At 40.5% G+C, this 17,500-nt stretch overlaps 2 protein-coding genes across 5 annotated transcripts in view; both read right to left on the reverse strand.

Moving 5' to 3' along the window:
* Window positions 1-17,500, reverse strand: part of LOC138018366 (UBX domain-containing protein 8-like) — a 30,180-nt gene that overhangs the window by 1,042 nt on the left and 11,638 nt on the right. The window contains exons 6-7 of one of the 4 annotated variants that reach the window (XR_011126003.1): window positions 2,524-2,598; window positions 834-1,169 (exon numbers count right to left, since the gene is read on the reverse strand). Coding sequence is in view for 2 of the 4 variants with exons in the window: in XM_068864985.1 (XP_068721086.1) it covers window positions 1,017-1,169; window positions 2,524-2,598 (228 nt within the window). In the remaining 2 variants the exon portion in view is untranslated. Of the gene's footprint in view, window positions 1,170-2,523; window positions 2,599-17,500 lie in introns of all 4 variants that reach the window. The other 3 variants (XR_011126002.1, XM_068864985.1, XM_068864986.1) reach the window with 3 other exon arrangements.
* On the reverse strand, window positions 5,093-6,201 carry LOC138018373 (uncharacterized). Its single transcript, XM_068864995.1, has one exon. The coding sequence runs from the start codon at window positions 5,925-5,927 to the stop codon at window positions 5,241-5,243; it is 687 nt and encodes a 228-aa protein (XP_068721096.1). The 5' UTR covers window positions 5,928-6,201; the 3' UTR covers window positions 5,093-5,240.

The raw sequence follows: 17,500 nt of genomic DNA on the forward strand, positions 1-17,500 counted from the left end.
GCGCATTTGAATGTCAATAGAAAATGCGCTACATAAATTCATTACCATTACCAATATATTTCTCCGATAGAACGCTATGATTGGCCAATTTAGCGGGCCGTATTTTACAGTACGGCTTGCTAAATTTCAAACAAAATTGATGCAGCATTTTCTAGCGAGTTTTTGATTGGTATTTATGAAAAATAAACTTGTGAAACTGTTTGAATCTTGCAAGCAACTATTTCGAAAGGAACGTTCTGCTTTTTTTAAAATTTTAGCTCCCGCACGCGTTATTACCTCAAAGATATAATAAATATCGTTCTAACCTCGTTTTCCCCGTCCGTGCTGTAATTTACGGATCCTCGTTTTTGGTGTTGATTTACCGCTCGCGCGCTTAAATCACCGGGAAAAAAAACTTAATCTGTAACATAAAGTCATGGTACGGACCTCGAACTCGGCTAGTAAGAGTTGATTAATGAGGCGCAAATGAGATGCGAGATGATTTCGTTAAAAAGGTTCACTGCACGGCCAAAATGAGAAACACTTTGAATGCAACAATGTTTCACAGTTCTTGCAACACGACCCGGAAAAAATAGTTTGTTTCTTATCCCTAGACCGATCTATTTAGATGAAAAAGCAAAAAAAACCAGATACACTGTCTGACAAGCAAAATTCTTTAAGAGATTATCGTTATTAGCATGGATATCGTACAGGTTATGTATGGAGACATGTAAAAATGTGCAAAACAAGGATAACTTAGTATCGGTCAGTGTAAAACGCAAACTGCAGACTGCAGACTGCAGACCAGGGGTAAAATGCAGACTGAGGTTAGAATGTAACTATTGAAAAAGCGCAAACTCCTTAGAAATGCTAACCTTAGGCCTAATTAGGCCTAAAACAATATTTAGGCTTATGGGTTTGGGCTTTTTCAACAGTTAAATTATAACCTCAGTCTGCATTTTACCCCCGGTCTGCAGTCTGCGTTTTGCACTGACCGAACTTAGTATCCAGGCTTTTCTTGCGCTTAGATATTATCATTAAATTTCTTCCACCACTAGAGCTGTATCATGAGTCAAACCAGCCTCACTAAACGTCTGTGTATCATCAGAAAGCTGACGTCTTGGATATGTGGTTAAAATAACATGACGAGATGGTGAATAACCAAGCAACTCAACAAAGGCAAACAGCATCTACAGGGGAACAAAACAACAAATAAGTTGTTATTATTAAGGTCGAACTCTCAAGATCAGCGGCGTTACCACCACTAGGTGTGCAGCGCCTTTAAGGAGGGTGCCTACTATTGTTATTGCGCATACGTTCTGCGCAACTCGAGATACTCAGATTTCCTATCGGCGGTGCCAATTAATACAGGGATTTTTTTGCGCGGTTCAAAACTATGCGGATAAAGCAGAACTTAGCAAGTGCTCTTGGTATCCAAAAACAAAATTGGGGGTAACCACGCATTTTTCAGACATAATTAAGGTTGAATTCGGAAAAGACCACCATACATTGCTTTGTATTTTAAAGCTTTTTACAAATATTGTTGATTAATTATCTTCCAAAACTGATGCGTGGTTACCCCCAATTTTCTTTTTGGATTTCAATAACACTTGTTGAGATTTGCTTTTCCCGCATAGGCAGTAAACCGCGCGAAAATATACCTTTGAATTAGTAGGCACCGTCCTTAAATACCTATAAAGTTCTTTGCCGTACTATACTGAATAGAGACCTTTAGATTCTAGGACGAGAACGAAAACGAAGACAAGATTTGACTGCCCTTTTAAGCGAAAATACTGAGATTTATAACCCGGTAGATTAATCTTACTCTTTGTTAGCAGAATAGGTTTCTCAGTTACTCTTATTGCTGGTAACTTAGCCTTTTTGCTGATCGAAAAATGCCAAAACTGCTACCGTGTTGTTGACCTTTTTTGACACAACGACAATAGAGAGATTAAGCATCACGTTTACGGCAAACGTCGGACTAAAATTTGCGTTTTGCCAAAAATGGAAGAAACTCGGTTGATGTGAGCTCATTTCTTGGCTGTTACCAGCAGGTATCAAGTGACTTTTCAAATTACGACGATTTCGAATAATATCATTTTCATGCTTTCATGACAAGCAGCAGCCCACCGTTCTCTTTTTTTTGCAAAACCTCGTACTAAAATGACGACGGTATCACGTTTTCCCCTCCAAAATGACGCTGGTTTGCGCGCGCTCACTATTGTTCTATGAGAAAATCTCGTACTCGTAAGCGTTCTCGTCCTAGAATCTAAAGCTAGAGTAACAACGTGAAAGAAACAAATACGAGTTTTTGACGACAACTTGACCCTACCAAGGTCCTTCGCAGCGAGACAGTTATTGGTTACTTCGCCCATTTTGTACAACGTGCAAGCCATTTTGTTGTCATTGGTGTTCTTTAAATTCCCAAACTGAATGGGTGCTGGAGAAAAAAACCTTTCTTTTGTAATTGCAGATATCAAACAACGCAATGCCTATTGAAAGATTGAATGATTGTTGTCAATCAACAAGAAACTAATAACGCACCTTAATTTGTGACTCCTTTGTAAATCTTCTTTTCTTCACTGTTCCATTGGGACAACGAAGAGCTACCGTCAAAACCTTAACAAAAGCAACAATCATTGTTAAGATCATCAACAACGTAAAGCTTCTTTGACATTGGTTGCTTCTTTATTATCAGGAGCTCACCAAGAAAAGATCCTGAAATTGTCTTTTCGTGAGGAAATGGCTGGGACCCATAGCGAGGCTATAAACAAATAAATGATAAACTGCATTAATTAATCAGGACAGTAGACTGATCCGGTATGGCTGGCTTACGCGCTGGAAGTTCGGATTTGGTTCCAGCCAGTGAATAAAAATTTTGCAAATTACTATAAACGTTTGTAACTAAATTAAGTCACCACGTCATGAGGATTAACAAATCGAAAGTGGTTCAGCGTTGTCTGTACCCTTATCGACAACGATATTCGTCATCACAGTGGTCAAAATGTTGTGGACTCACGCGTTTTCTTCAGAGCGTGACCAAGATCGTGACACAAAGAAAGAGCAAGCGTTGTCTATAACTTTCTCGCAATCTGATTGGTTTATTATCAAAAATGGGCGTTTCTGATTGGCTATTACAACAAAAGTTACCATAAGAATTCTGAATCGAGCGAAAGGACTGCAAAGTTCAACGTCAAGAATTTACAACTTTACTTGAACAGTTCAGTCACTGTAAATAGTCAAGCAGAATTATTACGACTTTGCGGCAAAACATACATATTCAGATTTTGAATGGTGCAGCCATGGAAGAAGTTATTTGGGAAGGCTATAGCACGGAAGCCGTTGGTAATCGAAGCTGGCGTCACTGGAACAACTGCTGAATTCGCTTCTTTACTGACTAGAGCATTTGAGAGGATGTTGGAGCAGTTCTTCAACTGTTTTACGGATGGTGTGGAGTTATAACTTGAAATGCCTTTCTCGTTTGCATGAGCTGAAATGGACATGACGTGGTGTGAAGGAACGTTGGCGTTTGATCATAGTGTGATGGCTGTTGCTCGCACCGAGTGATTTGTATACGTCTGGGACAGTCCAGCGCCAAGGGAGATTCCCTTCATCATGGTTGTAAGTGTATTCACTCCAAGAGGCCTGTTCTCGTACCAGAACATATCCGCTTCTTTGGCTTTCAGTGACGGTTTTTGGAAAAAGGCTGGTTGTTGCGGGTTGAGTTTTTGTACATATTTGGACAGGCACCAGTAGGAATCGCCGATCTCTCCTGTTGAGTACAGTCGGGTGAGGCTTTCGCGGCTGTTTTCTTCTAAAATTCCGCCTTGGTGGTTCTTTGTCTGGACACTGTGGACCATTTCAGCATACTCCTGCCCTTCTGCATCGCCATGAAAATAAATCTATCCCTTTTGAGCTACCTTTGACTCTCGCATCCTCGCCGGCACCAAAACAACGTTACGATAAACCAGACTCGGTGGAGAAGACCCACTGGATCGTTGGAAGCTTAAAAACGGACTGTTTTTAGCTTCTCCATGTCTTCCTTCTCGATGACGGGCTTGTGTTTTACGTTTTCTTTCCCTTCTCTACGGTTCAGCTTCAGCTTCAGCTTACACTCAAGCATTTTGTTGGACTTCACAAACAAGGGGTTCTTCGTGATCTTCACCTCCCGTCCGCTGGCGGCGACATGCCTCTCAAGAGCATTTCGTATACTGAGAAGGGACGACCTACTATATTCTTCTCCCTTTTTTTGTTCTGGCTTCCGCATAGAATCTTCTGAGGACGTTATCCAAAGATTCAAAGGTCATGGTTAACAAGTTAGAGGGCAGTCCGCGTTCATGGCACCATTCTGCGAGTGCACTGTAAACAATAGCAACATTTTAATTAAGCACAGTTCAAACTGTACGCTCATCCGAAAATGATGAAGATTTGCAGATGTATTTACCTTCAACTGTGCCGACAATCCACTTTGTATTTTTCTTTGTCCCTTTTGCTTCTGCGCTACTTATGATTGTTATTAGGTCCTCATCTGTCAGCAATGCAAAACGAGCATTTTTGAATTTCTCAATCTTTGAAGTCAAGATGTCAGGTGGGTTTGTAACGCTTTTTTGCTCTTTCCCGATAGATTCTACACAGGTTATAAGTTCCTCATCAATTATATCGTCGCTAATATCAGTTAATTCGTGGTCAGTTATTAAGTCGCTAAACATATCTAGATTAAAATTCGGCAAAATTTGAGAGTCATCCATGTTTGTTAGCTGAAAAAGGCATTGCGTGAAGTGTTGACGTAAGCAGCGTTGTTCAGACTCTTATCGACAACAGCAAATTAGCCAATCAGATTGCGAGATTACAAGCAATTGTGGTAAAAAATTAAATTGTATTGTATTGTATTGTATTGTATTGTATTGTATTGTGCAATGCGTATAATATCACTCAAATCTCCATATTAGACAGTCATTGCCCTGGTACAAAACAGGAAGTAGGGAACTGTAACTGTGGTCCGTTTCTTTTTACAAAATATTCCACTCCACTCAAGAGGACTGTATACGTTCTTTAATGAACACTCGTGCACGTGTAGTCACAATCTCGTTCAATACTCAGTCGTACAAAATCTTTTGCTTGTTATTTGATACCGGTCAAAATCATTCACATGTCAATCAAATTTACAATACACATTCACTACATTCCACAGTCGCTATATCCGCTTTCCGACACTCCCCCCACCCTTGACTCACTTTTGAGTCAAGGATGAACTGCTTCGTTTAGTCCTGTTCAGAATTCAGTAGCATATCCTTCATCTTCCAGGCAGCATCTAGCGCGGCAGCTCGGCGAGGTCTGCCCTGCCTTGTTTCCGCATCACCTTCCTTATTCACTCTCTGTGTGTCTTCCAGTGATGCTGCGCGGACTTCTAAGGGAAATAGCCTTTGTACAGGTATGCTCATGCGGACCTGTTTCCCCTTTGTGATCACTCTCACATGCGCTACTCTTACTTCTTTGTCCTTTCCTGCAATGAGCCTTTCTACAACTGCTAACTTCCAACTACCTCTCTTTGTGCCTTCATCATAAACTGTAACTAAATCTCCTACCTTAGGCGACTTTCGGTTTGAAGAACTTTGCACCCTGTGACTCTCTCGTAGATCCATCAAATACTCTAGCTGCCATCTCTTCCAAAAATGTTGCAGCTTCTGGTTCAGATACTTGCATCTCCTTGCACAAGTGCTCTCACTCTCGTCTTCCTCTTCACTGACTTCTGGCAATGACTGAAGTCTTCTTCCGTAGATCAAGTGTGCGGGAGTTATAACTTCCCCTTCGGGGTTGTTATACTCATACGTTAGCGGTCTAGAATTCAGAGTGCCTTCCACTTCCACAAGTACCGTCAGCAACTCATTGAAAGTTAACCTAGCATTACTGATTACCTTATGAAGAAACCTTTTAACGCTCCCAACCATTCGCTCAAAAAATCCACCCCACCATGGGGCCCTCTCCAGGTTGAAACGCCACTCAATTCGTCTGTTTTCCAGTTCCGCTATTATCTCGGGGTGACTGTAGAGCGTTTGCAGTTCTTTCTCTGTCCGTTTGAACGTTCGGCGTTGTCTGACACAATCAAAGTGGGTGTTCCCATTCTGGCGGAAAATTTCCTCAAACGCAGAAAGGTTGTTGCTGAAAGATCCTCCATTAGGTCCAATTACAAAGGTCTCGTCACACAACACGAAAACAATGCGACGTATACCTTTCTCATCTGTTTAGCTCTGGTCTTCACGTATGTATGTATGTGTGTATGTATGTATGTATGTATGTATGTATGTATGTATGTATGTATGTATGTATGTATGTATGTATGTATGTATGTATGTATGTATGTATGTATGTATGTATGTATGTATGTATGTATGTATGTATGTATGTATGTAAATCTTTATTTAAACACGGAAAATCATCAGTTAAGCTTAAGTTAAAAACTAAAACTAATTACAACTGCTTTACATGATTGCCGTGTGGGAATCCGATATATCAGCTACCTTCTTGATATTTCGCTTAAAATGCTCAACGGATGCAGCATTTTTTAAGTTTTTGGGCAAGTTATTCCATAGCATGGCCCCGCTGTAAGAGAAGCTTCGTTTCAAATAATTGGTGCTTGGTTTGGACAGGGTCAGCCTTCCCTCAGAGTCTCTTAAGTTGTAAGCAGAGTGACGCTGAGAGAAAAGACTTTGTAGATAATCCGGAGCAAGGTCATTCATGGTTTTATACATCATTAAGGCTTTTTGTTTCTTTCGGCGAAGAGATAGCCTCTCCCAGCTGAGGGTGGAAAGAAGGTGGTTTGAGCTCGCATCAAAGGGTGATTTAGTAATAACTCTGGCTGCGCGATTCTGTAATTTTTGGAGCTTATCACTCAAGTAACCACTCAAACAGTCCCAGACGGGGCTGCAGTAATCAAAATGAGGCATAATTAAGGTGTTATAAATTAGAATTGCAGTTTCTTTGGATATAAACGGCCGCACACGTTTTAGGGCGCCTATAGCTGAAGAGACTTTCTTGCAAATCTCTTCAACGTGTTTACCCCAAGAGAGGTGAGCATCTATGGTAAGACCCAAGGATTTGGTATGAACGACTCTCTTGATAATTTGGTCATCAATTCTGATTACTACATCGTCACATTGGGCAGATAGCCTTTGTCTTGATCCAATAATCATTAGCTCAGTTTTAGCAAAATTTAGACTGAGCTTGTTAGCTTTCAGCCAACTGCTAAGGTTATTTAATTCAGGGGTTAGAGCTAGCTTAAGTTCTGTTAACGTTTTAGCAGATAACGTAAGGTTGGTGTCATCGGCAAACATTCTTGGTACGGCGCCCCGCAGGGAGTTGGGAAGATCATTAATGTAAATTAAAAATAGCAAAGGACCCAATATGCTACCCTGCGGCACGCCGCAACTGAGGGTACGAGCAGATGATAGTTTGCCACTGACATTACATCTTTGGGTTCGGCCACTTAAGTACGACGAGAACCATTTTATGGCCGCCTGATCGACACCCAAATATGACATCTTACGCAAGATGATCTCATGATCGATGGTATCGAATGCCTTAGTAAGGTCAATAAAGACAACGCCATTTAAAAGGCCATTGTCGATGTTTACTGACCAAGCATTTGTTGCCTCAAGCAAAGCCGTGAGCGTACTATGTAGAGAACGGAACCCTGATTGGCAACCCAGTAGCACTTTGTTTACATCTAGATAATGGAAAAGTTGATTATAAACAATTCTTTCGAAAACTTTCGAAATTATAGGGATTACAGATATTGGCCTGTAGTTGTTAGGGTCAGATTTAATGCCCTTTTTAAAAAGTGGAGTCACTTTGGCCGTTTTCCAATCGTTTGGATATATCCCAGTTAGAATAGACTTTGAGAATATTGAGGTAAGAGAGGGCGCGATGATATTAGCAGTCATTTTCAACAATTTACTCGGAATCATATCAAGACCGGTGGCTTTCTTTTCATCAATTTTCGACAAAATGTTAGAAACAATATCAACACTCGGAATTTGCAGAGAAAACGAATGGTCAGTGGGCTCTAAATAAGACTCAGGATTAGCGTCGACAACAGGAATATCTTGTGCTAATATTTGCGCAACATTAGTAAAGTGATCGTTAATAGTTTCCGCAATGTCCATAGGGTTACTTGCTATTTTATTATCTACCTTGATCTCCAAAATATTCGTTGACTTACCACTGTTACGTGAAGTTAGCTCGTTGATAACATTCCATGTTTTGCGTAAATTACCTTTGCTGGCTTCCAAGTTGTCAGAAACATAGAGTTTTTTTGCAAGTTTAATTGCGTTGTTTGCCTGGTTTCTTGCACATCTAAATTGATCCCATGTAGCCGGGTTGTTGGAGGAGATTGCCTTCTTTTTAAGAAAATCTCGTTTTCGGATTTTGTTCAGTAACTCTCTAGTAATCCATGGAGATCGTTTTTTTCGAATTCTTTTGGATTTAAGTGGTGCGTGTTTATCGACGCAACCAAGAAACCTTTCTTTCCATATACGCCACATTTCATTGGGATCAGAATACAAATCAACATTGGCCCAAGGTAGTTGATTGAGGTCACTTAAAAATTTTCCTCTGTTAAAGTGTTTAAATTGCCGTGTTTCAATCACGCGAGGGCCAGTACGGCAGTATTGAGTCTTACGTGACAAAAAAACAAGAGAATGATCACTTATGCCAAGGTGAATGACACCGGAATTTGTAACCTTCTCTGGGGAGTTCGTTATGCATAAATCAATTAATGTTTTTGAGTCCGGGGTGACACGTGTTGGTTCAGTAATTAACTGACTAAGACCATATATATCGAAAATGTTTATCAGATGGGAAGAATTAACTGCAATTGCTTCAGGCAACAAATTGCAGTTGATATCACCAAGTAAATATAATGCCTTATTTTCTGCGTCAATTTTTGCAATAACATTCTCAAATTCACTAAATAAATTGGGTGGAGAACTTGGGGGTCGATTCCAAGTACCGACCAGAAATGGAGTACTTCGTGGCTTACTGATTTCAACGAAAAGACACTCCAAAAGATCATTATTTAAATCATTGCGTATTCGATAGTTCAGATTAGTGCCAACGTATGTACATACTCCACCACCATTTCTTCCGTTAATTTTACGATCTTTTCTGACTATTTCAAAGCCAGGTATGTATACTTCGTTATCACGTACTGTAGAGTCTAATTTTGATTCGTTGATATGTAAAATATCAACTTTAGAAGAGGACATAAAAACTCTAAGTTCGTCAATATGAGACAACAGACTATTAACGTTAAGGGACGCTATGGCTAAACCTCGACCAAAGATTGTGGGACAGATGGACTTACCACAGTTGGTATCCTTATGGACATCAGCCGAGTCGGATTCCCAGACGGCAATATCCTAATCTACACGTAAATGGTTAATGAAATTTTGAGCTAGGCGCATGGTGCCTTTCTTGTTTAAATGAAGACCACTTCGATTTAAGTGGCTAGTTCTTGAAATGTTAGAGTGGTCAATAAAACCCCAGTTCTTTTGCTGGCAGCATTCCTTAAGAACTTTGTTCACGTCAGGTACTTTACGTGCAAGGGCTTCGTCATCAGATCTGTTGATGAGACCGGATATAGATATCATAGCTGAAGATTCAGAGCTGATTGCTTCGGCTAGGTCAATTAGTTCTACCGCACATTCACGAGGAGTATAGGAGGATCGTAAACTATTAGTTCCCACATGGATAATTAACTCGTCCGGGTTTCTGCGTAGTAGTGGCTTGATATGATCCTTCATGTCTTGCGTTGTGCATCCCGGAAAAGTGGCTATCTTAACTTGTGAATTCTTCGACATTTTATGGCTTTGTAGGTATTTGAGAGTAGAATCACCCGCTATAATGACTTTCTTCTGACGGTTGGGCTGTGAATGATCAAATTGATCTGACGAATTGATTAAGTTAGTGTTTCGCATTCTAATCTCTGAGGACGACGGAGATGTTCTGTGTCCTGTGACAGCGCTATTCCCATTTTGATTGCTTACATTTCTTTCGATTTGATCTTCAATTTGAACTTGAAGAGGCTCAAATCCGTTACGGGTTTGAATTATATTAGCGGGCATTGTTTTCTGGCTATGTTTTGCATTTGCACTTCTCGGGTGCGGCTTTGCCACGGACCAACGATCACTTGATTGTAGTTGATTGTACAATGGCCCTACGAAAACCCCGCCAACCTTAGAAAACGGAGGGGACGGTCTCACTCTAAATTCCGGTAAACTAGAAACCGGTGGCTGCGCAAACGACTTTCCTTCCAATTTCTTGGTATACAACGCACTGAGTGAGCATCTTCTCCACCACGTGCCTACCTTTTGGTACCCAGAATCTCGAGCGCAATTCCGCCAGTGTGCCTCTCACTCCGCTATGCAAGACTGAGTCTCTTGTGGCACTGTTGAATTTGCAGGTACGTTAAGCGTACCTTGCATCATGTGGCAAATCTGAGTACTCCAAACGCCCTTTGCATCGAAGTACACCATTGCAATCCCCCGACAGTCCAAATGTACCGACAAAGTGCTTGTAGTTGTCGTCCCGTTTCAACTCTTTCTGTGCCACTTTAATCCAGTCATTTTCCACTTCTGTTAACTCTTGTAATGTGAGGGCTTCTTGCTTTCTTTCGTCTTTCTTCTTCTTCTGGAGGTTAAAACAAAACCGTTTAATCCACGCAGTCACTCTCAAAAGCTTTCTTGTACAACTGTACCTGTCAATCTGTACAACTCTGTCTAAACCGAGAGGCGCGTGTCAACTTGTACTGCCAAAACTGCGGCTTTGCGTTGTTCCTCACTGCTCTCAGTTGTGGGTTGAATAGCTTTTACTGTCGGCCAACTGTCTTCTCTCTCCTTTAACCACATTGGACAATGCCACCACAACTCGCTCTGCTTAAGCTCCAGCGCGGACACTCCCCTCGATCCAATGTCCGCTGGGTTTTCTTCATCTGGACAATGACTCCAATCTCCGATAAAATCGACATAGAAAAACATATCGCAATCATGACAAATAATTCCTCTGCTTTTGTCAAAAAGTGGGCCAAATTTCTCACCTGAGTAAAATTCTGGATACCTTTAGTTAGTCAGTAAGTCAGTTCCTGTAGTTAGTAATTACATTCAAGTTGCATGTCTTGCCCGTATAAGTAACTTTATTGTATTTTATGCGTCCCGTAATTTATATTAGTATTCGTATTGTAAACCGCGCAAATATTGCATTGTGAACAGTGTTAATACCATGTTTTAAGTAGTGATTAGATTGCGATAAGGTCAGCACTCTGTTGTAAGTAATGTTAAAATTGTGAATAGTATAATTACCGAGTCGTAGGTAGTATTAGTATTGTTAATAGAGTAAGAAGTATGTAGTGTTAGTAATGTAATGTAAATAAAAATAATAATATAAATAAAAAAATAAAATCTCCGTTTTCACTCAGCTTTAGAATCTCATTGACGCAATGTCGGACGAACTGTTTCCATTCCCCCATGGTTCATAATCCAATGTAGCACAGTCATGCTGTCCAGCCCACAATCTCGACTGCTTCACTCCAGCCTGATGAGACAGTGCAGTCTCCACAAAACTCATAAGCCTCACCAGCATCAGCGCCCACATGAGCTCCGTATCGACAACTCTTATTACTGTTTATGTATACCAGGTAAATAACCGCACAGTAAGCTTTCTTTCTTGCGTCCGCGAAGCCATGGAGTGAACAATGCAGTACTTCTTCGGGAAAATGATCCCAAACACATCGGTGGATCGTGACCGTTTGGCAATCTATGAGACTCTTGATCCAACTTTCAACTCCTTGCTTGACTTCACCTTGAAGTGGATCGTCCCAACCACTCTTTTGACGACATACATCCTAAAACATCACCTTACATGTAACTTTCACTGTAACCGGGCCCATAATTCCCAGGGGGTCAAAGATCCCTGCTAGCAGCCTTAAGGTGTTTCGTTTCGTGGCAGGTAGGCCTTTCGCACGTTCAGCAATTTCCGTCAAATCAAAACTAATTACGTCTGCTTCATAGTCCCACGCTAATCCTAACACCTTCTGACCCTTACAGCCTAGCCCCAACCCCACCGATGATTTGGCAAAGGTGATGTCTTCTTCTCTTACTGGTGCACTGTCCACATTCGCATCGGTTTCTATCCTGGCTCTGACCTGGGAACCGTTGGTTAGCCACTTCCTAAGATTGAAACCTCCGTCAGCTATTCGGTCATTGGTCTTGCGGTACAGCTCCACAACGTCTGCCGACTTCACTCCACCCCCCACAAAATCATCTACATAAAAAGAATCCCTCAATTTTTAAACAAATTCTGGGTCACATTCTTCATACTTCTTAAGATGATGTCTAATTGTGGCATTAAGCAGAAATGCAGATGCGTTAACTCCAAATAGAACACGACAAAACCGGTACACAGCAATACGAGACAAATCGGGAGGTTTTCCATCCACAGGGAACGCAAACAATCTCGATCCACGTCCACTTCAACATTCAAAAACGCCTTTTCTATGTCCCCGACGACAGAGCTGAAAAACGACTGCGCAAGTCACTGATCCCGCGGCACGAAACGCAGGCTCAAGGGCGCGCTCATTCAAAAAGACTATCTGTTCGCCGGAAAACGACAGCCGTTGATTAAATCAAAAAAATAAGGTCGCTGTTTGAAAGATAAGGATTTTGTCACAATTTTTGACGAGTTTTGATGTTTTTCCAAAAATTGAAGGGGTGTACAAATTGTGTAAAAATTGTTTTCGCGTGGTAAATGCACCTTTCGTGTGACTATACGGTGAATGGAGGTAACGAGCGCTGCAATGCTTACTTTTTTGACAGTGTTGGCTTTTGTCGCAAGTTTCTCGAACGGTTTTTGCAAGTTCTTGGTTTTCTGGGAGGACCAGAAATTCCCTTAAACCCTGTTTTGGCGATGTTCTGCCGGTGGAATTGGTGAGAGCTTCGAACTTATCGGTGGAGACTAGTTCGTCGAGTGGTTGCGATACAGGACAATGCCTCTTTGTCTGTGTCGGTAAAGAGACATTGAAAAACCTTATGACGTTCCAGATACTCTCTATAATACTCTGAACAATAAAGGAAGACAACTGGTGAATTATAGACCGGGTGGTGAATGGTGACACGCTTACAAAACATATTTTGGCAAGCATGCTTAAAGCGATATTAAAATGGAGTATGCAAAGATGCAAGAACTCAGGCAAATTGACCTCCACGTTTCTCCAAATTTTAACACGAATTTATAATTATCATGAAAGCAATACATCTTTCGCTCTTTACACAGCATTTTTTGTTAAATTTATAGAAGAGCGATGAAAGCCAGCCCCAACAGAAACTGAGATAAACCGGTGAAAAGATTATACACTGTATGATACACAGAGAGCAGGCAAAAAAGTGCTTCATCCTGGAAAGCCCACTTACTGACATTAAACAGCTCAGAGAAAATTAATTTGCCCCTGATTTGCTTGCCTTTTAAAATAAAAATTCATCAGATCCTAACCTGATCAAGAGACGTCATTAATGTTATTTTTCTTTCAGAAAGTAAATCCTTTTTTCCATATTTAACAATTGACAAGAAACTACAAACATCTTACACGGATCAGTTCAGACAACACTGCATATTGCAAAACTGATCTAAACTTGAGACATTTCACACATGCATGCTACATTGTACTTGATGGGTTTGAACAAACTCTTTAGAGCATAGACAACTAGGAAACATCCCTGAAAGGGGCATTCCACAAAATTAATATTTTCAGCTGTATAGTTCACTCTAGCATTATCTGCCGACTGGCGTAGGTGGTATTATCCTAAAAAGATGATTGTATATTAAGTAGATGGAATCCAGTCATCAGTATAATACACATATGCAAGGGCTATTCCATGTGGGTCCCAATGCTCAAGAAGATGTTTGTTTTTTATTTTAATTTTTTCTCTGACAACTTGTCATTGAATGTGTTTGAAGGTGTTCTGGGTTGCAAGGTCAGCACATGTATCTGAAGCATTACTGGGTTGGCAACTCATCAGATCAAAAGCATTCGCAAAGTTTGCGTGCAGGTGCAAACAACATGCATTTGTGATGTTTTTGCTTGAATATGTTGTCCCCATTTTTTTTTATAAGTACAACATTTAAAAAAGTGGCATCTTAAAGCTCTGTGATGGTCCAAAAAGTTCATAACTGAAAAAAGGTTAAGGACTGGTATTCAGTTCTAAGAAGAAACTGAAAAGTTTGACAATGTGAAGAGTACTAAAGAAACTGCTTAAAACTCAACAGCATTGTCTGGATTTCTCAGTGACTTTATCCAGTCTTTTGTTCCACACTACCAACATGGACAAAGTGAACTCAATAAGATTATTGTGGTTTATTGCTGAGAAAAAAAGGCTGAATTTCTTCTCGCTCCTTTTAGAGCTAATATTTCACAAAACTGCCGCAAATAATACCAGGTGGATCCATCTCCCTAAGGACAAAAAACGAAAATGAATGTTATTGTCCATGAGATGCATATTACAATGCTATAATCTACAATATCATAATGATATTATTATTTTCCTAGACACAGGAAACTGCACATATCAGTTTTTATGGGGGCTGTGAAAATTAGTACAAAAAGTCATTCTTATTACACAACCAAGACAAAGAAAACATGATGAGCTAACCATATAAACATACTATAAACCACACATAAACCAATGACCCTTAACTGTTTGCCTTAACACATGTTCTTAAATTTTTTGAGTCTAACCATAATTTTGCCTTGGACGTTGGGTTGAACATAGATTTGCAAATAATGGCCAGTCAAGGGGGAAAGAAAAATACCATCTTCCAAGTTTTGACATAGATGTTGACACCAAGTGTGTTGCATTATTACAATAATGATAGATCATTATTATTTGGCGATTGTGGAAGCTAGACTACAATTAAGTCTGCCACGTTGAAGCAGTATTTCCCTGTCAATAATCCTAGGATTAACAGGAAGCAGGGCCTGGACTTTGTACTTTTATTTAACAAATTGTTCTTTTCCTAATATATCGATGTTCCATTAATTAACAGGCCAACAGTCTCCCGAATATGGGTGTATCAGTTGATTGCACAGGGTACTTTAGTGTGTAAGTATTTATGATTCTGTAATCAAGCCTCACTATGGCAATAAATTAAACAATGTTATTGATCACACTACTGTGCAACTAGAACTTCTTCTGAGTGTAATCTCAGAGGCCAGTCTTGCAACCAATTTACCTTTTCATTGAAGAAATGCCCTGAGACAGGGACAAAGACCTTCAATATTTTCTGTGTAGTTCTGGCCAGTACTTGTGTTCATTCCAACTTCACAAGTTGGCAAGGTGTTTTCTTTTAGACAGCTGCCTTTATGGGGGCAGTCAGGAGGTTAAGTGGCTATTGCAGAGTGGCAGCACTCTAAATGAACTGCTGCCTTGGTTCAAGGAGAAGGTTGACAACTTTCAAATAATGCTCTTAGAACATGTTACGTTTAATTAACGCATTGTAAATACATGTATGATTGATTGTAAAGGTGATTTCAGAAAACCCTGCCCATATTATCTTGTTAATGAAAACTGTAGAGATTGCATGGGCAATACCCTAGTGTGCAAACTGAACCAAACGTTGTGAACACTTCATGCTTCAAAAACAAATATGGAACACTCACCGTAGCCTCGGTTAGTTTCTGCAGCGCATATTCCCAAACAAATTTAACTGGGTTTGGATCTCAAGGACCAAAAATTCCACACAAATATAATACACAGATCTGATGTGTCTCCTAAAATTAAATCACCACGATCTCACTTCCAAAATTTACACCGTCAAGTGTTATAAAGTGATATATGCAGAAGAATAGATCGAACGATCGAAATGGATACTTCGCGTCTCATGCACGATTTGTGCTCCCTATCTGGCGCATGCGCAGTCGTTTTTCAGCTCTGTCGTCCCCGACTAGTACCACTCTGTTCTCCCTGAATCGCAACAATATGTTGAATAGGAAAGGATTCAGCGAGGGCCCAACGTGCAAGCAATCATTCAAGGAAGTGCCTACCTTACCTTCCCTCGACAGCGCGTCGTACACAACCCGCACCTTCGTGGTTGTTGACTCCCTACGAACCACGGCTTGGTGTGGCAAATAGTGAACTTTAGGTGCATTCTCCAGCTCAACCACCCTCTCTATTATCCCAGCCTCTAGTTGATCTTGAATTATCGACGCATACTCCATCAACATTTCTGGTTCCTTTTACAGTCTAGCGACCTGGGTCTTAAGGTGGCGCAAGCTCGTAGCGTAGTTGCTTGGTAGTTCTGGGTGCCCCTCCTTCCATGGCAATCTAACAGAATAACCGTTTCCCATAAAGGACACACTGTTTACAAATGCTTCGTGCACTTCGTCTTCAGACTCGATGATGCCTAGCGTTTCCATATCTCATAGCTTATGGACGTCACTTTCTAAATTTAAGCGTTCTTCGCGAGCACTCCCAATCAAATTAACTTGCACTGAACGGGCTTCACTCTCATTCCCCGAGCTCTTCATGGGACCTGATAGTACCCACCCCAATTCCGTTTCCACGGCAACAGGCTTGTCTGGTTTGCCCCTGATTGTGCACCCTTTCTGGAAGCTCCACAAGTAATCCGAGCCAATCAATAATTCGATAAACATTTCTTCCCATCCCTTGCTCAAGTCTGAAAACCACAGCCCTTTAAGGTGGGGGGATTCATATTTCGCAATCTCTCCGTGACTGTTTTGAATTGTTGAAATCGAAAACCAGTACCTGGTCAGAATTGTTGAAATCGAAAACCAGTACCTGGTCAGCGGTCAACTTAAAAAAAAAAAGCTGACGTCTGTGAGCTCTAAGCTTAAGCTTGCAATATGGTCACGTGATACTGGTCAGCAGATACCTTGTTTTGATATGTGTCAATTGATGATAACATGGATGTCCAATATCAAAGATGTATGCCGTACACAAGTGTGATACTGGTCACATTGGCATACATGGATGGGTGGACGTACGTGCTGTCAATGACGTCAAAATATCTCGCATCGATGGGTTACCATATTTTCTTAAAAACCAGCGGTGCTTCGCTATGAACGAGACATCATTGTAGGGATTTCATAACCAACTCGTGTACATGTATGTTACATAATTACAATCTTATTATTGTTGCAAGGCGCCAAACTACTTGTATTTCCTCTTGTTTGCAAAAACATTCAAGTTAAGACGGAAACAGAACTACATATTGCACGTTATAGCTCAAGACAGTAACAACATCAAGTTTAGAAATGGCAGATAGACAGTTTTGCACAATTTGAATTTTTCATCGCAATATTATTGTTCTGTAGGCAAAGTTAGTTAGGTTAATAGTAAGTAGTGTAAAATGAAATCACTATAAATGTAAATTGTATTGCATGTACTGTGCCATGCCATGGTAGTAATAAATTGTAAATATGCATTAAATGAAAATAATAAACTTAAAAAATATTGGT

The sequence above is a fragment of the Montipora capricornis genome, chromosome 10, assembly GCF_036669925.1.
Source record: "Montipora capricornis isolate CH-2021 chromosome 10, ASM3666992v2, whole genome shotgun sequence".
Lineage (NCBI taxonomy): Eukaryota > Metazoa > Cnidaria > Anthozoa > Scleractinia > Acroporidae > Montipora > Montipora capricornis.